This window comes from Rhipicephalus microplus, unplaced genomic scaffold (assembly GCF_043290135.1).
Source record: "Rhipicephalus microplus isolate Deutch F79 unplaced genomic scaffold, USDA_Rmic scaffold_15, whole genome shotgun sequence".
Taxonomy (NCBI): domain Eukaryota; kingdom Metazoa; phylum Arthropoda; class Arachnida; order Ixodida; family Ixodidae; genus Rhipicephalus; species Rhipicephalus microplus.
In genome coordinates, this window is record NW_027464588.1 from 5,646,987 (window position 1) to 5,672,347 (window position 25,361).

Consider the following 25,361-nt stretch of genomic DNA (forward strand, 5'->3'; position numbering starts at 1 on the left):
CCTAGATAAATGCCTCACGACGTAATCTAAGGCATCAAGTGCCTGTCCACGCATTCTGCCCTCATAGACTGTTCGACCAGTACGCTCAGTCTTCACTTTTCTGCAACAGAACCTCTTGCATAACGGCCGAGTCACCTCGGCACAACGGGATATGCTCACCTCTCTCCACAGAAACTGACCTACGTAGAGCTCGTCTCAATTCCACCAGTTCCCGACGGTGACTATGTTCTGACCCCTATCACCGATGCTCCCATCAACCACGGCATTACATTACCGCACACCATTCTGTGCGTCGCAGGAAATTCTACTTGGCTCCCAGTTGAAAACTTTAGCTTGACATTTCAAGTGCTGCCATAATGGATCTCTCTGGCGTTGCTCTGCACCTTAGAAGCAATGCGGTAGATGTTTTCACGATGGCTGCTACTTCTGTCTCTTACGCTCAACATCAATCTGACACTTGCTCTGACAGCGCTATTACGTCGATGGTCGCTTCCTACTTGACGCCGCAGCATACTGACAAGCTTCTCTGTGTTCTGCTGTCCTACATCGACGTTTTTAACCTCAGCGGCCGTCTGTTGGGGAAAGCTACTGGTATGACCCATCGCATAAACACTGCTAATGAGTATCTTATTCATAGGCGTCCATATAGGGTGTGGGCAGCCGAGCGTCACATTATCCAAAGTGAGGTCGACAAAATGCTCGCCAAGGACATCATTTGAGCCATCCTTCAGTCCTTGGCCTTCTCCTGTAGTGCTAGGTCGCAAGAAAGACGGTGCATGTCATTTCTGCGTTAATTATTGACACCTAAAAAATACCAAAAAAGAAGTGTACCCTCTGCCATGAATAGATGATGCACTTAATTGCCTCTATGGTTACTACTATTTTTCCTCCATAGACCTTCGTTCCGGCTCCTGGCAGATAGAGGTAGATAAAATGGACCACGAAAAGACGGCATTCATCACTTCGAATGGCCTATATCAGTTCAAGGTCATGCCCTTTGGCGTTTGTAACGCTCCAGCTACCTTCAAACGAATGATGGACTCCCTGCTCAAAGGATTAAGATGGTCCACCTGTTTGTGCTGCTCGGACGACGTTATCGTCTTTTCACCAACGTTTGAAACTTATAAAGAGCGCCTCTCAGCCATCTTAGGCATCTTCCGTCTCACTGGCCTGCAGCTCAACTCGTCCAAATGTCACTTTGGATGCCATAATCACAGTACTTGGCCATTTATTAGACGCCAAGGGTGTACAACCAAACCCGGCAAAAAGCAGTTCTAGCAAAAACTTTCCTGTACCACTACCTGCGAAGAATGTACGCAGTTTTATCGGACTTTGTTCCTACTTCCGACGCTTCGTGAAACATTTTGCACACTTAGCGAGGCCGCTTATGCAGCTCTTCAAGAATAATGTCTCGTTTTCATGGGGCTCCAAAGAGGCTACTGCGTTCTCGACTCTTATCGCTCTTCTCACTATTCCTCCAATTCTGGCACACTTCAACCCTGTTGCCTTTACGGAAATTCGTACAGATGCAAGGGGACATGGCATTGGTGCAGTGCTGGCTCAGAAACAACATGACCATAATTGTGTTACTGCATATGCCAGCCGCCTCCTATCCGCCGAAGAACGTAACAATTCGATGACAGAGTGTGAGTGCTTGGCCCTTGTATGGGCTGTGGCGAAATGATGACCTTATCTATATGGACGCCTATTTTTGGTAGTTACAAACCACCACGCGCTCTGCTGGCTCAACTCTCTGAAAGATCCATAGGGCCGCCTTGGTCGCTGGACTTTGCACCTTCAAGAGTTTTCCTATTGGGCGGTCTACAAATCTGGCCGCGTACACCATGATGCCGATTGCCTCTCCCGGTACGCTGTCGACGATCCTGAGGACACTGACAAGCCCACCGAGAACCCCATCTTGTCAGTGTCCGACTTCCTTGACATTGGGGAAGAACAGAAGCGCGATCCAGTGCTGCTTGACATCATCAGCCGTACGGAATACTCCCGAAATGATGCTTCCGTCCACTATTTTGTGATTTAAAAGGGTGTGCTGTACCGCCGCACTTTCCGACCAGACGGGTCTGACTGTCTGATGGTAGTGCCTAAGCATTTGCGCCGCTGTATTCTCATCGAACTTCACGATGCTCCCACGGTAGGACACCTTTGAGTATCCCGCACGTACGAGCGTGTCCGGCACCGTTTCTTCTGGCCAGGCCTTGCTCGCTCAGTACGCCAATACGTCGCCACATGTGTCCTACACCAACGTCATAAAACACCATGGCTGCTACCCGCTGGCCATCTTCAACCAATCGACATACCCGCGGAACCATTTTGCCGTGTTGGGTCAGACCTGCATGGTCCTTTTCTCACATCAACAATGGGAAACAAATCGATAGTCGTGATTACAGACTACCCTACACGCTATGCTATTACGCGAGCTCTACCGAACAGCTGTGCAACCGACGTCACTGACTTCTTGTTACGGGAAGTTTTATTGATTCATGGTCCTCCGAGACAACTCCTCACAGACCGTGGCAGCACATATCTATCTCAAGATATCGCCGACATTCTGCGTTCTTGTTTCACGCAACGCACACTGACAACCGCTTACCACCCTCAAACAAACGGCCTCACGGAACAATTTACCCGTACTCTAAAAAATATATGCTCGCTATGTGCGTGTTGCCCGACCACCGAGACTGGGACCTTGCCTTACGCTACGCAACTTTTGCGTATAATTCATCCCATCACGACACAGCGGGCTTTTCGTCGCTGTACTTATTACTTAGTCACCTCAGCTCACACCTCGTCCACCAGTGAGTATGCCCGTGACGCGATTTCGCTAGCCGATCATGCCAGTCAGCTCATTCGTGCACGGCTGATGGCGTCACAAACCAACCAATGCCATCAGTACGACGCGGAACATGGAGACGTACATTTCGCTTCCGGTACTCTCGTTTTACTCCAGTCTCCTCATTGTCGGCTGGCCCTATCGGAAAAACTTTTGTCTCATTACACGGTACCCTACCGTATATTGCGTCAAGTAAGACCTGTCACCTACGAGATCGGCCCCATCTATCCATCATCATCTGCTGTGTGGTCCAGTGATATTGTACATGTCTCGCGGATCAAGCCCAACAAGAATGCGTCAGTTAATGACATTTAAAGCACCGGGACGGCGGTGCCTTCGCCACCGGGGGTCCTGCTACGTGCTAGTGCATAAAGATGAAGAAGACAAAGCATACAGACTGTCGCGCGCTAATCTCTGTGGCTGGTGCAGCCCACTTAACCGGCAGAAAATACATCTATGAAAGCAGCACCGAGCAGCGAGGTAGCGCACATGGTGTCCCGTGCTCAACCTACTGGGGTGTTCTTGGCTGAGGATTGAGTGGTTTTAACTTTCTCTCTTAGAGTGCGATTTTATAGTTTATCTGTTTGTGAGTCTAACCGTATCTCTAGCGCTCATGTCGACTACTTCTCCTGGCCAGGCGCGATCCGCCTGGTAAGCGTCCCTGCCGTCTAATGAATTACCGCTACACTCCTTTTTCCGCAGTGGTATTGACAGTATTCCCGTGGCACTGGTACCTACGAATGGAGGCTTCATCAGACTAAGAAACCCTCAGGCGGTTCAAAAGGAACTTAAGACAACTTTAAATAATTTCCAGACCATCACAGATGTGCGCCCATTTGGGCGAGGAGGTATCGTGTGTAGGTCGCCGGATCAGACCTGCGTGCAGGATCTTCTTAAATGCACCTCCTTTGCTGCTACCCCGGTGAGTGCTTTTATTCCACCTCACCTTGCATGTACCAAAGGCCTTGTACGGGGAGTCGACTGCAAGCTGAGTCCAGCTGAGACCCTAGACAGGCTCTCTGGAACAGGCGTAATTTCAATTTACCGGTGTAATCGCCTAGTCGACAACGAGAGGCTACCAACCGAATTTGTCATCGCGACATTTGTGGGCACAAAATGCCCAAAAATGTGGAGAAATAAAATTATGGCCACCGATCTTTCGAGTAGAACCCCTCGCTTCTCGTCCGAATCAATGCAAGAACTGCTGGAGATTCGGCCACAGTGCGGGAGCATGTAAATCTAACGTTCGTTGTAGCACCTGCGGAGAGAGCCATCCTTCAAGCAAGTGTACTGCAACAGCAGAAAAGTGTTGTCTCTGTAGGGGCAGTCACTGCGCTGACAACTCTGACTGTTCCACTCGTTCCCGGGAGGTTCAAATCCTTGAAGTTATTGACCGCCGCCGCTGTTCTCGAAGGGAAGCCATTGACATAGTTAGAGACAGGGCTTTTGGATACTCTGGTATTACAGGGCACTGCACTTCCAGTATGGACTCCAACCTATCGCAGGCTATTGAAACTGTTGTGAAAAAAGCAGTGAGTAAGGCAATGGATAAACTCATACCTAACCTTTCCGACTGTTTGGTGCAAATTCTTTCAAGTCAGATTGGACAAACAGTGAAGACTAGTAAAAAACCAGCAGTATTAGACATTACCAGCGATGCCACACAGCTACGCAATGTAGTGTTGGACGAACTTTCTACATCTGCAGGCAAGGCTAAGCAGTCAGGAACACAGGTGCACTTGGACCGACATTCGCCTCAGCCAAGCACAAGTACTGCTACAGATATGGAACTCGATATACGAACTAATAAACGTACCAGATCCCCTATCTTCACCAATCTCCAGTCCAAATCTAAACAGATTGAATCAGCTATTTCGCGTGAAGATGCTAATAAGGGTGCGACATGCGCCTCCGTGGTGCGCTCAACACCATAGGTCAGCTGAGGGTACTACAGTGGAACTGCCGTTCTATATTCTCCGCCTCTACCGACTTACATTACTTTAGCAATAATTTTAATATTGATATTATAATTCTCCAAGAAACTTGCCTCACACCAGATAAATATTTCCATCTTGCAAGTTTTCGTTCTTTTCGAATAGATCGTCCATCCCGTGGTGGTGTATTAATGATCCTTGTATCAAGTAAATTATGCCATAGGGCGAAAATTTCTTTCAGAATGTTAGACTTGGATTGTGAAATATTAGCATTAGACTTTTGTCTCTCCGGATACCATCCTTTTTCAATTGTAAATTGTTACTTCCCCTCCGGTGTGCAAAGTACGCGTTATCTTGATAGCGTTTTGGTAGCATGTAGAAAGGAAGTTGTACTCACAGGAGTCTTTAATTCACATCATTTGTCTTGGGGTATAAGGTCAGATTCTTGTGGTAGGCGACTGTGGGAATGGACTATGGATCACAACCTCTCCTGTCTGAATAAAGGTCACGTAACATTTGTCCGAGGTCAAACTAACTCAGTATTAGATTTAACGTTTTGCTCCAATGCAATCAAGGTTTTCTCATGGACTGTTCTGGATTCGGCAACTAAGAGCGACCATCTTCCTGTAGTTTTTGACATTACTTGTCCAACAAAAACTTTAGATCAGCCAAAACGCACATACATCCACCATAGGAAATTTCAAACCTGCCTTCGTTCTGCCATTTCCAAGCTTGGAAATGCCAGTACTAAGGAGATTGCATCTACGATTGGTTCAATGCTGGAGGAATCTAGAAAAAATTCTGAATTTTCTATTCCATCCAATAAACGATCCTCCTCTCGTTGGTGGAATGATGAGTGTACGCGCGATTATAGAAGATGAAAAGCCGCTTGGGAAAAACTTCTTAATCAGAGCCCAACAAACTTGAAGGGCTATCAATTCCTTGCTCGCGTATTTAAGCGTACAGTGAACCGCGCGAAAGAAGAATACGACAGTAGACATTTTGATTATCCTATTAAATCTAAAAATAAGCGTGCTTTGTTCGCTTATCTTCGGACAAGAAAAGTACTGCCAGCACCTTTAACGTTGCAGCCATGTGTCTTGACGCCGGAAGAAATGAACACCTCTCTAGAAGACATAGCGCAAGGTTTAGAACGCCGCTTCAATGCTAATTTTTTGGATATTCAGTCCGTTCTGGTAAACTTGCATGAATTTCCAGAAGTTTCTTTAGCTGAATTGAGTCAGACAGTATTATGCTTACCGAGGACGGCTCCCGGACCAGATGGGATTACGAACTCTATGTTGAAATGTTTACTCCAGGAATCGCCTAATATTTTGCTAGAACTAGTGAATTATTCGTTAGGGAATGCATGGATACCTCCAGAATGGAAACTTTCTAAAATTGTATTGTTGCAAAAAAAAAGAAAATGATGCATACACGTTAGATAACATAAGGCCGATCGCACTGACATCAAACTTGGTGAAATTGGTTGAGAGAATCATCAATATACGAATAAATGAACTTATTTCTATGAGGTGAATTCTTAGTCCTTGTCAAATTGGGTTCAGGGCTGGTTGTTCAATTTGGGATGCCCACGTTGATTTAGAGAGTCGACTTCAATTAGCTCGGCTACATAAAAAATATGCAGCTTTAGTTACTTTAGACATCGCTAAAGCATATGATACCGTGGAGCACTGTATTTTGATAGATCGATTAGAATACCTTGATTTTCCATCATACATGGTAGCGTGGGTTCCCAATTTTCTTGCAGACAGAAAATTTTATTGTTTTAAAGATGGATTTTTATCATGTACTCATACCCAAACGAGAGGAGTACCGCAAGGCTCGGTGCTTCCCCCGGTGCTATATAATTTACTAATGAGCACCATTCCACGTAAACAGGATATAACAACTTATGTTTATGCAGACGATATCGCATTTTTTGCAATGGCAGATAACATTCAGACCTTATATGAACGGCTGCAGACTTACCTTGATATATCGGAGAGCTGGCTCGGTGGCAACAGCTTTTTACTTAATCCGAGTAAATGTGCCCTCCTTGTTTTCCCGCTGCAATACCCTGTGAACATCTCTCTGTCTTACCACCATGAGGACATACAACAGCTGGAATCTGTTAAATACCTTGGAGTAATTTATCACACGTCGCTTAGCTGGCGACCTCATATCGAATATATCGCCGGAAAAGGAGTGCAGGCCATTGGCATATTACGTAGGCTAAGCAACTACCGCATAGGTATGAGAAGAGACACATTGGTAATGACATATCGCATGTACGTTCGTCCCATTTAGGAATTTGGATGTGTACTTTTCTCTGGAGTTCCAGCTTACAAGTTGCGGCCTCTGATTCTTCTGGAAAAAGAAGCTTTGCGTTTATGCCTTGGCCTTCCCAAAACAGTTGCCAACAATGTGTTGTATCTCGAATCGAGGATCCCTCCGCTTTCTTGTAGAATTCGCCTTCTGACTTCAGACATTCTTAAGAATTTATGAATCACCACTACGGCATTCAGAAACAGCCTTTATTTCCACCCCGGAATCATTTTTTTCTGCTAGATGGCCCCGATTTCAGACGCCACAAATTATATTTGTGCAAAATTTACTGGAGCCTCTAAACGTACGTATAAATGACATCATGCCGAGTCGTGATAATTTAGCCCCGGTGGAAATTCAATTCGACGACATTTTTCCTAATAATGCCAAATTACTTCCGCATAATATTTTGGATGGTTTACTACAAGATCACCTGCGCCATATTACAACGAACGTTATTATTGCTACAGACGCACGGCAATACGAAGAAAAGCCAGGGGTTGGTATTTTCAGCCCGATTTTAAATTGGATTTATTCCCTTCGACTGCCCGATTTCATCCCGTTTTTGTGGCTGAGTTTCTGGCAGTGGTGCTCGCCTTACGCAAGTTAGATACAGCAATTACATCAGCTGTCATAATAACAGATTCCCTATCTCTCTGTGCGGCACTTTCTGTTGGTGCTGATAATCAAGTAACAAAGGCGTTCCGTGCTCTAGTATCTGCACATTTGAGAAAAGTACGATTAGTTTGGGTGCCTGGACATAAAGGTTTGTTTCTAAATGAAATAGCCGATTTCTTAGCTAAGTCGTCAATCAGCGAACTGATTCTACCACTCTGTCCATCATCCGCTTATGTTACTGCTGCTCGATTCCGCAGACGTACGCTTATGCAAGTCTTTAAAGGTTCAGCACTAACAAACTCTACAGAATATCGCCATTTGTTATATCCCTGGCGAAGAGACCTTTGCTGCACTCGAAAACAAGAAGTAGCTATCCCAAGGCTGCGTTGCCGGGTACCAAATCTAAATTTTTATAAACACAAGTCTGCTGAGGCACCTTCGCCACTGTGTGCATTCTGTGATGAACTGGAAACAATAGACCATTTCTTTTTGATTTGCAGGCGGTTTAACACATTACGAAAAACCCTATTAGAAATACCTTTACGTGGTATTGGTATGGACTTATCTCTGCCTGTCATTTTGTCTTTTGGAGCTTCCATTTCTGGTTTCTCTAATGCGACAGTATGCGCGGCCGTCCGGGACTATATTGATGAAACTAATAGGTTGACTAATTAACCAGCATGACTACGAAATCTTAGCGCCAAAAAAACGGAGACAAAAGAAAGAAACGTAGACAACACGAGCGCTAACTTCAAACCAAGTTTATTAGGAAACACACATGAATATATACGAACTCAAATCTCAGAAATCTCACGCCTTCTTTTTTATACATTGTCATACAAAAACAAGAAATGTATTATCAGGAAATAAACAGGTAAACGCGCATGAGTAACTGGAACCAAGAAAACTTAGAAAAACTTAACAGCCCTCCGAAAAACCCTACAAACGAAAAATAAAACATCAACTGCGCAGGCTTAACTCGGTGAAACTATGAAATTAACCAGTTTCATTATCCTAACAAGTCCACATAATTATATACGTATAAAATCATATTATTGCTCTATTCTAAGAATAAATTTGTTTATGTAAATATTTGCATGCATTACATTAAGCAACACACTTTCCTAGGCTATCGGTAATCTTTCTGTTAAACGTCCATCATTCAAAATCTGAACAGTAAATTTTGAAACCACTCGATTCTTGGCCCATTCCCCACAGTGGGTATGCGCCACTTACAATAGGAGAACAACAACAACAATAACAACGACTATCCCTCTGAGTCAGTCTCTTTCTCGTACCAATATTATGAGAGACGCCGTATAGATGGCTCCGTAAATATGGACCGCCTGCACCCAAATGCCGAAGTGCAGCTGAATGGGAGTGCACAAGCCTCTAGTATTTCGCCTTAATCTAAATGGGCCCCGCATGTCCGGGATTAAATCCCACAATCTGCGAAGCAGCCGTCGAGTGCTGTAACCACTACAACACTGTGGCAAGTTTATGCAGTAAAATTGTTGTTGAGAGTTAAGTTTGGCCGTTGATTTCCGTACAACAATTTCCAGTAACCATGTCGAATTGATCATGGCACGGTCAAGCCCCCCTACATTACCTAAATTTATATACGTTTAACCACGCTGATTGCGGACAACGATATAGAACTTAGAGATTCCCGCCATGCTCTACCACTCTAAAAAAACAGCCCGGTGATGCCACCAGGTTGTGTCGAAGCCTGTTGTCGTCAGGCTTAGACAAAACCACTACGCCACGACGGCGTCGCAAACACACTTAGTGATAACAGCATATCTTGGTCCCTCAACAATTTGTCAGATGCCCTCGGGACACTTTTCCTGTCATTACTATCACATAGGTAGAAGGAAAATATTATGGTTTACCACGCTCGCTAAGACCAAAATAATCACACTGCGCTACGCGTACGACAAATCGTGACATGTAGTGGACTTAACTTATTGGTGTCTAGAGTATAAAGTAGGGCATGTTGGTAAGACATAGTTGATCGACGTAGCGCGTTTAGAGACATAGGACAAGGGAAGGGACAGAAGGGAGCGCTTACTTCCAACAAAATTTTATTTCGAGGAGCGTACATATATATGCTCACGAAACTCGAGTACAACAGATAAACAGATGCAAAACCTTCTATTGCCATGCGCTAAAAACTTATGATCTCAAAAACGACAATTCTTTTTCACAAAGACCGAGAGAAGGAGTGCTGACGCAGTTCAGCACTAATCTACTAATTTTTTCTGCTTCAATATTCTCCCTTGACACTTCATTTCTGTTTTTCCTATGATTACCGTTACATGAAAAAGTGGTTTGCAGCCACACGTGCTGCAATGTAGTGCCAAAAAACCATCTCGAACATTTCTTACGTTGCAAGCGTGTTCGCGGAGGCGGTCGTTAATGCACATGCCAGTTTGTCCTATGTAGTATTTACCGCATGAAAGAGGTATCTGATAGATTACAAATTGCGCGCTTGTGACAAACAGTGTTAAGTGCTTTTTAGCGCATCCCCGTTTTGCAAGTGAAACAACTTTCATACACAAGTACGAAAGCTTTTTCGGGTCAGAAAACACCACTTTTACATTGGCCCGCTCCCCTACCTTTTTCAAGTTGTGGGAGATTCTATGCAGATAAGGGCACTACGGCAAGCTTCTGACGTCTTACTGGCTCAACATGAGGGAGAGCTTGCTGCAAGGACTGAAGCTTCTTGACTTACTTCCAACAAAATTGTGTTGCTTGCGTTGCTTGCGATGCGACTCGTTGCTTGCGATGGGTTGAGCTCTGTTCAAAGTGTTTTCAATGCGGAGCATTTCTTAGGACCGTATTCACAAACGCTCCTTCACTCAAGGGCTCCCCTCGACTTGACGAAGTCAAGGCGGAGCATGCTCCTCCACTCAAGGGGCAGCTGCGTTTCAATAACTCTCCTCCACACTTCCTTCGCCAAGGGAGGCCTTGGAAATTCTCCCTTCACTTGAGTGAACTGCATGCGCCGAGAAAAGCGCCTGATAACGAGAGTATTGGCAATTGTGGTTAAGAATTGCCTATCTATGTACATTAAGAGAATGCCTTTTTCTAGTTATTCTTTTTTCTAAATTGACATTACAGCAAAATACGTGCATTTAGAGAGGTAGTGTTGTTTCCCTAAGCCTTGAGCTGATAGAGTTCGCGAAACCCTTCTTTAAGTCTGGCAACAGTCGAACCCAGGCAGCTGAACGAACAGCTGATGGCATTTCATCTGCTGCTGAACGTGTCTACCTGCTTAGTTTATTTTGTCTTGTATGTGTCTATTATTTGCAGTATATATTTACGGTAGTGTTTTCGTGTGTGTCGTTTGAGAGCCTACTTTCGCCGTGGTGACTAACGAACTACGTGAGTGATGACAGGAAGCGCAATAGATGGTTTGTTGCTTTGTTTACTTTCGCTGTACTGAGAGCCTTCTAATCACTAATGTAGCCACCGAATGTATATAAAACGCGGTGGAATGAGTATTTTTTACTATATATCACAGTATGTTGGCATGCTTTTAGCATTCATCACCGCATTATGTATAAGGATTACTCGTACGTATATTCGTCCTCGCTACAGGAGTACGTGCACAGTTCCTAAATTCAGGGGCCTGTGCATTGTTTATTTTTCTCATTTACTGCGAATTTCACCGTGGCGCTTTCGTAATTGTTCCTCTGCGTATAATTGGAAATTTGAAAGACATTGCTCGCAACTGATATTCAAGGTTATGCCAGGGTAGCGTTAAAAACTAGGCACGTTATACTCGTGGCTGAGCTTTGGAATTAGACTGCTACGCAAGTTAAGAAAAGCGATCGTGGGCCTTTCTTTCACTATTGGCGAAAAATACATTTTAAAGTTGTTTTCTTCATTTAGTAACATATATAGTCGGTTAACAGGGACTGGTATATGTGTGTGTGTCAACTTTATTATTTTAAACTTCCAAGGAATAAGTTATTGTTTTTGAATTTTTCTTCTATTTGCCCTGCATTTGTGGATGCGTCTGTGAATTCTTCTTCGTGGGGTAGAAATGGGGTTAAATGAAAAAAAAACAATCTCATTATGTATCTGCTGTATTTATATTTCATATGTTTGCGTTTTCATACGACACTCGACGCACTTTTGCGTGCATGCAGGTTTCACAGAGCATGATTATCTGCTTCATCCCCTAAATGTGTACTTGGTTGTTCATTGGTATTGTGAGCTGCATAGACACTGTATAAAGGAGCTATGTTTCACGCGTAATAGCTACAGCAGCACACTCATTTCGCCCAATGTATTGTGTTGTGTTTTTCTTAAACTGTATTTACTAGTAATTTGACCGAAGGAGGAAAAAATAAAAAAAACACAGAACTTACCTTCTCATTGGTACAGATGGTCGTCTAACGGAGGTGTGCTTCGTCGTAAATTTCGGCTAGGGCAGCAAAGGTTCGCCGGAGAGGAAGCCACTCTAAAGTACGGTGAACCCAATGCATCAAATGTTTGCTATGCCGCTTGCTTGTCAAGCTTTCGCACCACGCTTGAACTGATGCGGTGTGCGAGCTTCATCAAAACACTTCAAAGCACTGGAATCCGCAGTAAGTCATGGAGCACTCGCACGAAGAGTATACGCACACCCGAAGGCAGGTAATCCACTGGCTCATGCACGGAACCCAACACATCACGGCACTGGTGAGTGCTCCTTTTGACACCACGCCCGCTTGTCCCGGCGCCACAGTAACCGTTGCTAAACCGTTCGAAGACAGCTCCTTAGTAAACGCGCACCGTCATTGTCGAAAGAACGCGGCGGTGGCAGCCTACTTGATTGAGAAACGCCGTCAAAATGAGATGGGCTCCGCCATGGATGCGATGCTGGCGCAAATGTTTCACTCGAGGGACGATTTAAGGTAGCTCGATCGCTTCCTTGACAATCTCGAAGAAACGCTCAAGATTTTTTCAAGTGAAGGAAGCGTTTCAAGTGAAGGGCGGTTTGTGAATGGGAAAACGCCACTTAAGGAGCGTTTCGAGTGAAGGGTTGAGTGGAGGAGCGTTTGTGAATACGGGCCTTATTCGCACGATGCCGCGCTTTGGCGTGGGCGGCGACGCCAGGGCGCCATCCACACCCAAACTGCGCATGCTCTAGTCTTGCGCCGGCCTAGGAAGACACCCGCAAAGCTGCCGCTCCCTTCTCTCTCTCTCTTCTCGCAAGGCCAATGCATGCAGCGTATGCTCGTTAAAAAAAGACTGCTCATGGTGCAGTCACTGCTATTCATGCGTTCATCCATCCATTCGTTTGTCCGTGCATCCGAATGCACGGACGCACGGACGGACGGAAGCAAGAACGAACCGACAGACAGAGGGCCAGAAGCATGGACACATGGACTGACGTTTGCACGTAATCATGCACGGACAGACGGATGAACGTACGCATGGACGGGCTGACAGAAAACACGGATGGACGGGCGAACGGACGGTCGGAAAGACGGATTGACGGACGAACGCTTCGCCCCACTCATCATCATTCACTCTGTGAATATGCTCTGAAAACTATAATGACATCTAGTTATAATGCAGGGGACATATACACGCAACGCCGACAATTTAGGACGGCATAATCTACAGGTGGATGCATACTACATATGGACGAGGCAACTATCCATGGCCTAAGGAGCTGCACCGATAAAAATTTACGGTTGTCGCGTGAGCTCCTGATTTGGCATATGTGAAAGACATTGTAATGGGAGCTGAGAAGAGGGGTTCATTTTAACTTGCTGTGGCTGAAGCAATACTTTTGAAACTTATCTTCGATATTGAGGCGGTTCCTCTAGCAGCAGGTCATGAGCTCAATTGACTGCTCTCGGCGAAACAGCTTGTGCGGCGCTTTTAACCTTCAGAAGAAAGCAAATTATTTTTATAGTAAGCAAGTATACTACGAGCGAAAGCGTAGAAATCTTTCGAATGAGTCGACATTCAAACTTTGCTTGGCTCTGCGGCTGATGCACCACATCGAACGTGCTGCATTCCAGCATATTTTTCGATTGTTGTGGTGGGCGTATGAAGCAAGTGCTTTACAATGGTGCCATGCAGTCGATGTAGTTTACGAGCATTCGCATAGGTGTCTGCATGGGGTGGAGAAGCAGGAGAGGAACGGGCGTCTATCAAAGTCACTTGAGAGGGCAGGGGGCGCAAAGTTGGCCTAATACATCAGCATTAAGGGGTATTTGCACTTGGCATTCACCCCTCTCCTCCCGTTTTTAAAAGTGAACAGTGCTGACACTTATGATGATGATATTGTACGTTCTTCGTTGACACAATGAACTTTCAGGTTTACTTTAAAAGACGCGTTCATCGATATAACCGTGCTGGAGAACTTAACTGACCATGGATGCCGCACTTCGTCAGCGAGACAATATGCATCCGCTATTCATCAGTGGCGCCACAAAGGGGTTAGGTGATATATGGTATGAACCTGAAAAAAAACATGATTTATGCCTCCCTTAAAGGAATCGAGAAAACACAAAAGTAAAGCATGTCTTTACAAAAGTATTTCAGTGTAAAATGATATAGAAGAGCTTGCGCAATGTTCAATATTGTTAGGCAGCTAGATTTTTTTCTTAACGTGGATGCAATCATAATAACACCTAGTTTTTCTTCTACCTCTCGCAGACTAACGTCAATAATTAAGAAATAATAAAACCTCTGTGGTCACAGATGCGTGTGGCAGCTGTAGTAGTTACCCAATGGGCATTTAAACACCGATGGACGTCCACTGGACAACTGCTTCCGGATGTCTCGGTCGTCCACTGTTCGTCCGCAAATCACCGATCGGTATCCAGCGGACATCCGCAGGACTGTAAGGCGCATACTCATAGTGAGTGTGTTACCAGAGAAAGCGATGCGGCAGCCAGAAGAGCGTGACTCATTGGAAGCCGAACTTGGCATAAGGTCGCCCTGTTGTGGCATATTACAGTTATTAAACCCTACTGCCTGACCAGAAGTAAACACAAGATGCGTCGTGTGTTCCCTTTAGCCCGCCGCGATTATTCGTAGGACTAACGAAAGTGGGTAACGTGTAGCCATATCCTGGCGGAAGAAGAGCGTTCCAGAGGTTGCACAGCTTTGTTTGGTATGAATGGATGCTATGAACGATGTCAATGCTCGTGGTAAGGCCGCCTACAGGTGAAGTGTTAAGACGTCAACAAAGTTGCTGTTCTGCTACTGAAAACACGATAAATGGGACGGACGCTTAGAAAGGAACCTTAGAAGGAACTTATAACAGGAACTACTACATGGATTATTGCATTTTGCTAACAAAGCTCTGAGAGGACAGTGGATGATATAAAAGCCATATTTTTATAGCGTACAAAGTATGTGGTTTTGTTCAAAGCCACATGAAGTTTAGAGAATTTGTATAATAATGTTACCGGTAGATCATTTAATTATTCGGAGTTATGGGTGAACGAGATGCCACCAGCCTAACAATAACCAGCAACTGTCGTTGTCCTTCACTTTCATGCACCAAAGCTGCGACAGCTGTTCTGTATCAACCCTCCCCCTCCCCCCCACGGTATAAGCTCCGTTTCAGTGCTTGGTCTACATGCATGCGGTCGAAAGATGTTGATAAGGCTTGAGTCGCGCTATGTGCATGGTGTTGCTCGAAGCGGACGATAACAACGTTCGATCGGCTGGAACGATGTCTTATGTGATGTCAGTCACGTGGCGAATGACGCGGTATGGTCCAGTTTACCGAGCAGTTTTTGAGAAAGGCCAACGCGCCGAGTGGGTGATTACAGAAGGACAAGGGAACACGGCGAAAAGTGCACGTTTTGACGGTGAGAATCGTAGAGCTGCCTTTGGTGCTGCTGTGAGGCCTTTAGACGGTTGCAGGTGAACTGGCGTGCGTCGACGGCTCGCGCGATGGCTTCACCGGCATATTGAGTGAGAAAGGGCAGCAACGTGTCAAAGCGTCGTATAGAAAAGGCCGTATAGGCCATATAGAAGATTCCCTTCAGAAAGGTGGGGTCATTTTTCCCTCTATCTCTCTATACGCTACGCGGCGATTTTCGCCCTTGCGATATTCTAGAGTAGTGCTTGATGGATCGACAGCATTCAGGCACCACACAGAAGCTTTAATCCCATTTCGCAGTAATCGCGCCGCTTAAAGTTGCTTATCACTAAACTTATCTTGCGCCATACATGTTCACGTCTACAGGGACTTTGCTGATGAACATTATTTTGTGCGTGTAGTGGCCGAAATAGCAGAGAAGCTGTCTTCGCTTCAACACCAAAATGGTATCGGTAATATCACACGCACTCATTTTTAACTGTACATCGTTCCATTGATTTTTATAGGCTTACAACTTGTCACTTGTCCAGCCTACCGAAACGATGGCACCGCTTACCGGGGGCGTTGGCAGAATATTTTTTTAAGGGGGGAGGGGGACAAGTTCAAGCCCCACTTGAAGTGGGGCATGAACTTGTGGCCGCGTGTGATTTCGGGATGCCATGGCAAATATAAATTGATTGCGATGCGGGGGTGTTGAGGGGCTCAATGTGCCACGGCTACACTGCTGCCACTCACCTAACTGTGTTAAATGGTAAGTTGGTGCGTATTCATTTCTGAATCAGACAAAAAAAGATGACAAAAAAAGAAAAATATAAACAGTGCTATGTGCCTTCCCTCCAACTTCGTCTTCGTTTCTTGTGCGCTTTTTCCTGCAGAATATCAATAGAGACCCAGAATATGATACGAATTGCAGTGTCTAAAAACATATAACTAAAGGTAAATTTAGGAAAGTGGCATTTTATTGTACAAACACTTGCACTTTACTACAAGCAGCACTCACAGTACAACTACAACGTCTAGCACAGACTGTGGGCGTCGAAGATCACGCACTTGAGTACGAAGGCTGCTACTGGCTAGCGCTTCACAGGCAACACAGAATCTCGTCACAATCTCGTCACGTACGTCGTCACTTTCCGAAAAACAGTGGAACATACCGGGGGACGCGTATGTGCACTGGGATGCGGGTTTGCGCGAATGATGATAGACGTTTTATATCTACTCAGGAACTCTGAGAACACACATGGGTAACATTAACGCTTGAGCTTTAGGAAAGCCTGCCATAGACAGCGTTCACCGAATCAATTTGAACAGTAAATGTCAGTGTCCCAGCTGCAATCGGACTCTAGAATTCTGCGTGGCAGCGAAGTATCCTGCACAGAGCCACATCAGGTCTCGAGTATACTTTTCAAATAGGACCCTAAGGTTCGTGTGCCGTCAATTGTGGGTGCAGTACTGGCTATTCACTTTTATACATATGTACTTCTATAATACAGCCGTCATGTCACGTTCACGTAAATTGTAGTTAGGCGCCATCCGCTGAACTTGATTTGTGTAGCAGTATTGAGAGCTATCATCCTCGCGCGCACCAGCACAAACACCAGCGCTTGATGTCAGCTTACCATTTTTTGGTATTGCTAATATCCATGTTACTGTTGGCATCGTTACACTACTGCACTCAACTGCTAATATGAAACTTCTGCAGCTGTTTAACGTATGTGTGTGCGTGTATTTGTACATATATTTACCGCCACTTGATAAAATCTCGGTCATCAAAAAATAAAACATATTCACCTTACGCTGGCTTACTTCGCATAACACCATTTAGCGAGGTACGTGGTATCTGTGGATTTTTTTTTAAGACACAGCATACACACAAAAATACTGCACACATCACGATGTATATATGTTCTCTGCGCCATTATACAGTGTATGGTTTCCTTCTTTATATAAGTTCGAGTGTGATCTCATCAAAAATATATAAGCAAATTAAACCTTGAGGTCACAGAAGAACGCCACGTCAGTGTATTAGAAGGCTGCGAGAAGAAAAATGGATCTTAAACAAATTCTCGATTTTGCAAATCAGATTCCTGGGTATACGGCGTCCCAGTATAAGCAGACCTCACGTGGTCGTATAACTTTCGGATGATGTCGATCTCATCGATCACAGCGTTTGTGACCATATCGATGAAGGCCAACACGATGACGGCGATGAGACAGACGCCGCCAATGATCATGACGTGCTCTTTCAGAAATCGATTAGCTGCGTCCGGGCAGCTCCCCGTGTGCACGCGGAACCAAGCCTCGTGGTCGGACAGGTTCAGCACATCGCGTCCGCAGAAGATGCCCGTGTAACTGGAGTCCGCGCGGCAGCACGATGGTGGCACCGAGCAGCGCTCGTGGCTCGGGTTGGACAGGTTACATTGGAAGTAGCTGCTAAAACAAGGTGTTTGAAGAACTAGTAAACTGAGTACAACACAACCACGTCAAACCATTTTTACAGCTAAGCTCTGTACTTATAACCCTACAATAGTTTTGTCTTTAGAGACAACAAAAAACACACAAACAAACTAAATGATGGGCCCCTAAATCACCACCAATGATCATGCTAGCGTCAATTTCTGTTAGTAGATGCACGTGCTCGTGGCATTTTCACTTCGAACGCGGAGCAAAATAATTTGTACAACTGGATAGATGAGTCGATGAAATCGTTCGCTTTAGTGTCGTGTACAACTGCAGCGTCATGAATAAGTTTTATCCTGTGGGTGGTTTAGGGGCCAGGCAGCATAAATAACATTAAATACAAACGGTGCATTTTCTTTTTTTGAAGACGATAGTCTTTCTTGAAGACCTTCGACAGAAAAATTTTGGTCTTTCTGTCTGTACAATTGTCTGTTTGTCTGCCCTAACGATACTTCAAACGGCACCAAACGGCTAACCTCGTTCGCAGCGCCCACCAATATTGCTCAATGTTTATCGTTCATAGCTGTGTGATCGTCAATTAAATAGCAATTATTGTGCACATCTGAGGCGCCATAACAACACTTCGAAGTTTTGTATGTCTGCCTTTATACTACAAGAGGCACACACAAGAAACACTAAGAAAGTTAGCGTTTTTTGCGCTGCACTAACAGTGCCACACGATGCTCAAAAAGGTGTTTCCAACGCTTTGCTACGACGTCACGCTGGTGGCACCTGCCCGTCGCTTTGCGTTCAACACCTTATCACCTCCGAGACTGGCGCGCGCCTTTCTCCGCGGGCTGCACGCCTTCGTTTTTGAAGATGACGCTTGTGCCAGATGGCGCTCGTGTCTAACGTGCCTTAAGGTCCCTAGATGAAACAAGGTAGCGTCACTCATTGTTCTCGAGCCGTCCTCCTCACTCTCTCGATTACTCCTCTTTTTCTCTGCCATCCGCGTCTGTAATTGGTGCATTACTTGCACGTGATCTTGCAAATGGCTGGTGGTGTTATTTATTATTATGCAAAAGGTTCAAAACGAGTACGCATGCGCATATGGCTCCAGCCGGATTCTCACCGTAACCAAAGACAAAATTGTAGCCAGAGCATAAACCGAAGAGGAGGAGCTATTCGGTGTGCGCTAAGTCGACCAAGATTGTTTCGCCATGCTCGTTCAATGCAACATCTGCGTTTTTCAGCAGTGCTGCGTTGCCGTAAACAACAGAAAATGGTTTCGCTCTCTTCAGCTTACCTCGTGCTTTCCGAGATGAAGCGCACCATGAAGTGCAACTATGAACCATTTCATGCGAATGCTTTCGTGCAACTCCGTCAACGTATGCCGACGCGGATCTGCGAAGCGAGTTCACTTGTCGGTTTTGATTGAAACACCAGGCGCGCGTCTAATACGTGTCTAGTGCATGCCAGTTGGTACAAATACTTGTGGGTATGCACGTATACAGAGCAGCTGCAGGTTGTAATCAACGCACCTTCAGAAACATTTCACTCTTGACCAGTTCCCGCTTGAGCCGAAACGCGCTGCTTCGAGACACCTCACCAGTAGAACTCTCACTTTTCAGGAAGTTCACAGCACCGCATCAGAATCACTTGGCATCACGATTGTCCGAATGGGCACATTTAAAAAAAACGTCATCGCAGTGCTGCTGGACGAGTGTTCGTACCAGTCTAGTCGTAGTTTTTTTTCTTGCGTGTGCACAAGCCGGTTGTAATCAATCGTCACAACGTCACGCCCTGTGGCCACTTACAGGATCCAGCAAGAAGCACGTTCACTGTGTCAAAGCACGAACAAAACACAATAGGAGAAGTAGACTAGTTAGAACTGGACGAAATACCGCAGCTGTGGAACTAAAAATGTACTACGCGAGACGCCATGGCTAGTGGTGTAAAGTATAGAACTGCACAACGTTGCCGGTTGAGTAACGCACATCCCGCTTGCTCTTGTGTTGTGCCGTTTATGTTCATAAAGATAACTGTTTATTCTACGTCTTATTTCGTTCCATTTTGTTTCATTTACATCTATTCACCGTAGCAACGGAACCCAAACATTGGCTTTTGAATGAAAGTTTTAAACCTTCAAGGGGGCGCTTCAGGAACATAGGCGAAGAGGAAAGGGAAAGGTGTCGCTACCTTGGAAACTAGTTTCATCTAGGGACCTTAACGTGCCTCGATGCACTGGTTCGCCTCCGCTACACGCTCGAGGCACTCTAACGCAGCGCCTCCAGAATACCCTCCACCATCTGTGTTTTGCGCAGAACAACAAATAAACGTGTTGTTCACTCTCTCCAGACGAAAGACTATCGTCTTTCGACTACATTTGCGGTGTAACACGCAGATTTGGAACTAATTTATGCAAAATAAATACAGCACTGTTCACTCTTCATTTTTACGAAGAAAACTATGTGAAAATCATCAGAATCACATACTGGATAACAAGGTGCCTGTAAACAATGGGAACACACACCCCCTCCCATGCGTTCTCGTTGTCGTAGCTGCTTTGCCCTTCAGAGGTGGGCTTTGAATGTCGTCATAGCACCCTGCCTTTGAATGATGTCACTTTTCCCCATCAGTTCCACAGGCGACAAAAAAAAGAAAAAAATTAACGACAGAGCTACCGCCAAAACACGTGTGTATGAAGGGGGAAATGATGAGCACGTGTGTTGCGGAGGTGGCGGGTACATCCCGTTTCAAAAGCTGTTCACCGTGCTATATAAGGTACGTGGGCCCTCAGCCAGTCATGAGAGAGCACAGTACGAAATTTTGCGCCTTCGCAAATGTTGCGTCCATGAAACTGGCAAGTGGCTCCATCTGTGTGCGAAATTAGACATTGTACTATTCAGCCAGAGTTAATCACACCAGTTGCGAAACTGCGTTCCAAAAGCTGCACACGCAATTGGCCAATTCTACGTAAACTAGCAGACTGTCGCGTCATCTAGTAGCGGCAACGTAAAACACAAAATATGGCGGTTAATAGTTGGCTTGCTGATCAACAAGTGATACGACAATGTGTGCAGTACAGCCATCTCAGCCAATGGCGTGCTCAGATTTCGATATACAGAGCATATGGGTAGTTTTACAACTCGTATGATTTTGCTATACAGCTGCAGAATTTTTACAGGCTCCATGCCTACTCATGACCATATTATGAGGACATGCGAATGAAGCGCCATCGGCAACAGCAATGCCTTGCCGTAACTGAACAGAAAATATACGGAAATAATCATATTGGACGAAAACTGCTATTTCCTAAAAATACTCATTGTAATATGGTGCAGAGATCCCGTGGACTATCATAGTAAAATAACAGTGTCATCCCATTAACTGCGTGGCTGCGCAGAGTGTGTAATAATCTACGATGAAGCCCATGTGTTTTTAAAAAGCGAAGAACAATTGTCCTGGAAAGCCTTAAACTTTTTATTGCTATACTTTCTAATTTATTATTAATTTCTAATTTTCTAATTAGTTTTTTCTGTTTATAACCCGAACCGTTTCATTTACTTATGTTTTAGATATAATTTTCTCTTGCTTATTTTTTATTTATTTATGGCAGGATTGCCTTCTTGCGGCCAAAAGATGGTCCCACCTACTTACGTTCTAATAGTCTAGAAATTTTGAGCCCCGGGCACGTAAATGGCGGTAATTTTCCGCTGCTGCGCAGTGTTGCTCCACCAAACGAACCGAAGTTGATGTAGTTTGTTTCCCCGTCTACATTTTCCGCGTTCATTCGGGTGAAAGAACACTAAATTTTCTTTCGTAGATTTAGGAGCTTCCGTTTAGGAACTGTGTGAAAAATTACGACATCGTCGGAAATAATGTCTGGTCTTGCTATTCGCCAGGTTTTACAGAAATATATAACTAGTACATCTTCTCCCCATAGACCAGCCCCACTGTCACTCTACCCATCGCATTTTCATCTGTGTAAAGTTTCGGAGCTTATACAGGTTCCTGGCTCTAACACGTTCCCCGTAAAATGAGAAACAACTCGATTGCATGGGCTTGCGATAAGAAAGAGGTTTTACCAAATGCGTTCGCACTATTGTCCACCAGCAATAATAAAAAAAGGTGCACCCAGCACACCGTATTTTGTTTTTAGGAACAATAACCACCACTCCATGTTCTTCGTGTACTGGCATTTTCCAGCCTTTCTCAGAGATTTTCGTGGAGTGCACGACCCCTTATCGCCAATATAAAGCAACAAGGACATCGTTGTGTTATAAGCTTTGCACTTTTTACGGTTTGGAAACAGCAGGCACGGCAATCAATTAGGGTTTGGAAAATGTGATACTTACATGTTATTTTCCCAGTCGCGAAAGTTTCGGTGTGTCATTCCGCAGCACTTCAGGTAGCGCTGTACTGCGTCGACCAAGTTCTCAATGTCTGGCGCATCGCGATACTGAACCACCAGCCTTTCGGATAGTGCGGTCCTTATCACGACCGTGATGCTGCCTGAAAAAATTGGTATAATAAAAGCAAGTGAAGATCCACATGTAGTCTGGCAGGACAATTGGAAAATTTGTGAGGAAGCACTCATGAGGTTCTGACTCTAACTAAGTTTGCATTCGAGTGCTCAGCCCATCAAAAAATGGTTCGTGTAAAAGCAGCAGGAACACAAGCTGCAGGAACACTGGGTGTGTGATGAATAATGAGGCAGCCATAATTAAGAAAACAAAACATGTGATACAGCATGTACACCAATAAAAAAACATATGATGCAATATAAATTGCAACCGCCTGGCCCTAAGATATGGGCTGGCCCTAAGATTCAATGGCCCCAAGATACATTCTTGCACTAATTGTTTATTACTCTGAAAGAGAAGTCTGCTACGATAATTTTCACATTTGACATATCTGCACGCTTCGAGTTCTAAATGTCGTCGTGATTAACCATTCCAGCCGCGGAAGCTGTACGAGCCGTGGGTGCGGTGCACTCAAAATTATATATATATATATATATATATATATATATATATATATATATATATATATATATATGAATAGGTTCTCCTCTCGAAATGTTTCAGAAAATCATTAACTTCGGCTTGCGGTCGACGTTTCCATCTGGTGATGCCACTCCCAAAATTGAAAAAAATCACAGCATATCCACAAGGTGACTGATGATGAGTGGGACTCACGAATGAGCGGACGAACACACGGATGGAAGGAGGCACGCACGGACTGACGGGTAGACACAAAAACGGACGAATGGATGCACTCATGAACAGACAGACGCGTGAACGGACGCATGGACAGACGGACGGATGGACGCATGAAAGGAGTGATGCACGAGTGAACGGACGCACGCACGAACGGACACATGGACGGATAGATGAATGTCTGTCTGTTCACCGGTCTGTCTGTCTGTCTGTCTGTCTGTCTGTCTGTCTGTCCGCGCGTGCTTTCATCCATCCTTGTGCCTATCCATCCGTGCATGCGTCCATGCATGGGATCGCGTTCGAGAATGCACACGGCACGCGGGTAACACCGACAAGACGCAGCCAAAGAATCCGAGCGCAAGCTTTTTCGACGCACCCACCGCTCTGCTTCGCGATTGGGAGAAGCAGAGGTAGCTACTACGACGGAAGCGATACTAACCCACACACAAAGGAGCTTCGTCCCTAAAATAGAATTTATTTTATCTGTTTCGAGGTACGTGAGCTCGCAACTCTTCCTCCTCGCCTGCCGAGAACTGCTCGGCCGGGAACAGACAAGCCTATGAAAGGAGCATAGCAATAGAAAATAGCGAAACAAGCAAGGTCCCTTTTTTGAAGATAATACGCGTGTAACGTCACTGATACGAACCCGTTTCGAAAAATTCCGTCGGGTACGTGTGCGGCGAAGATTCGCACGCAGCTGTAACACCCCAAATCAATGTTGGCATTTGGGTGGTTAGGGTGCTCTTTGGGATATTGTTATGCCAAAAAATTGACAGACCCCACGTACAGTGGAAATCGACAATATTTCAAGCACGAATGAGAAATGTTGATATGTCATTTTAAAATCAGCACAAAGTTACGAGGTGGAGGTGAATGATGCCGTACATGACTTCCGTGTTATGATTATAATGTTTGGATGTGTCGTTTACCTTCGTCATATATTTAAGTCACGTGATACCAAAATTATTATGTGTAGAGATAGGGAAAAAATTGCCCGCAGCTTCCCTCGGGGGAACACTGAGGAGGATGCGGAGCATATAATTGGTTAACGGGGTGTTAAAGTGCGACTTACTTGGGTCGATGGCTAAATTGGTTAACGTGGTTGTGAAATGGGGTGTTAAATTGCGACTTACTTGGGCCGATGGCTAAATTGGTTAACGTGGTTGTAGGAGGGGTGTTAAATGAGTGAACACGTACACACGTATGCGAAAGTGCGGCGCTGGTCGAAGGGACGTCGATCATTGTGTTTGTGGATTCGTTGGAATTCATTTCACCGCGACCTTGGACGTCGACGCGCCGTACAAACCAACCGACGAGCGGCAACTGAGCGACCGAGCGCCGACCTTGAGTATATATACAGCGCGACGGCGCATGCACTGTCAGCTGTCAAATGTTCGAGAAGTGGGAGAAGCGCAACGGCGCATGCGCGCGCGTCAGCTGCCGATGTTCTCGAAGCGCGACGGCGCATGCGCGCGCGTCAGCTGCCGATGTTCTCGAAGCGTGACGGCGCATGCCCGCTACATTATACAGCTAGCGAATGTTCGTGAAGAGGAGAAGCGCATGCGGTGTGTAGAGGAGGAAGGGTGCACAGATGGTGGAGGAGTGAAGCGCGCGCGGTGTGTAGAGGAGGAAGGGATGTACAGATGATGGAAGAAGGAGGAGGAAGCTTGCGGACGGCGCCGCACTACAAGCCTCGAGTATTAGATGCTCCGCATCTAAAAGCCGTGAGAATGCTATGAGCATGGAATGTTGCAATGTTCTTAGATGACACGTGTGTCAGGATTATCATGTTTGCACCAGTCATGTATTTCGCCATACAATGACAACACGTAACACCAAATTTTGTATATGTGGAGTTAGTAAAACAGCCGCGAGTGCGTCCTGAAGGGTCCATTATAATCCAAGTAGCGTTGAAGAGCGCGCACGCTGGGCACAGTGACGCTACGTTAGCAAAACACGAGCACTCTTCAGTACGACGCTAGGCGCGACCGGCGCGACTAGCGTCCATCAGCGCGGCTTGACGGCAACCGGCGAGAAATGTGACACGCTGCATTTCGCGTCGATGCGTTACCCAGACGACACTGCGTCTCCTTGTTTTTGTGACAGAGGGACGCCGGACGCGCTCAAACGTGCATGCGTCAAAGCAACGTAGTGCGGCGCGC

General features: G+C 45.4%; 1 protein-coding gene across 1 annotated transcript in view; it reads right to left on the reverse strand.

Moving 5' to 3' along the window:
• The window catches only part of LOC142784735 (tetraspanin-33-like), a 98,264-nt gene that overhangs the window by 67,127 nt on the left and 5,776 nt on the right, over window positions 1-25,361 (reverse strand). The window contains exons 3-4 of the mRNA XM_075883236.1: window positions 22,336-22,492; window positions 17,701-18,010 (exon numbers count right to left, since the gene is read on the reverse strand). Of these exons, the coding sequence (XP_075739351.1) occupies window positions 17,701-18,010; window positions 22,336-22,492 (467 nt within the window). The remainder of the gene's footprint in view (window positions 1-17,700; window positions 18,011-22,335; window positions 22,493-25,361) is intronic.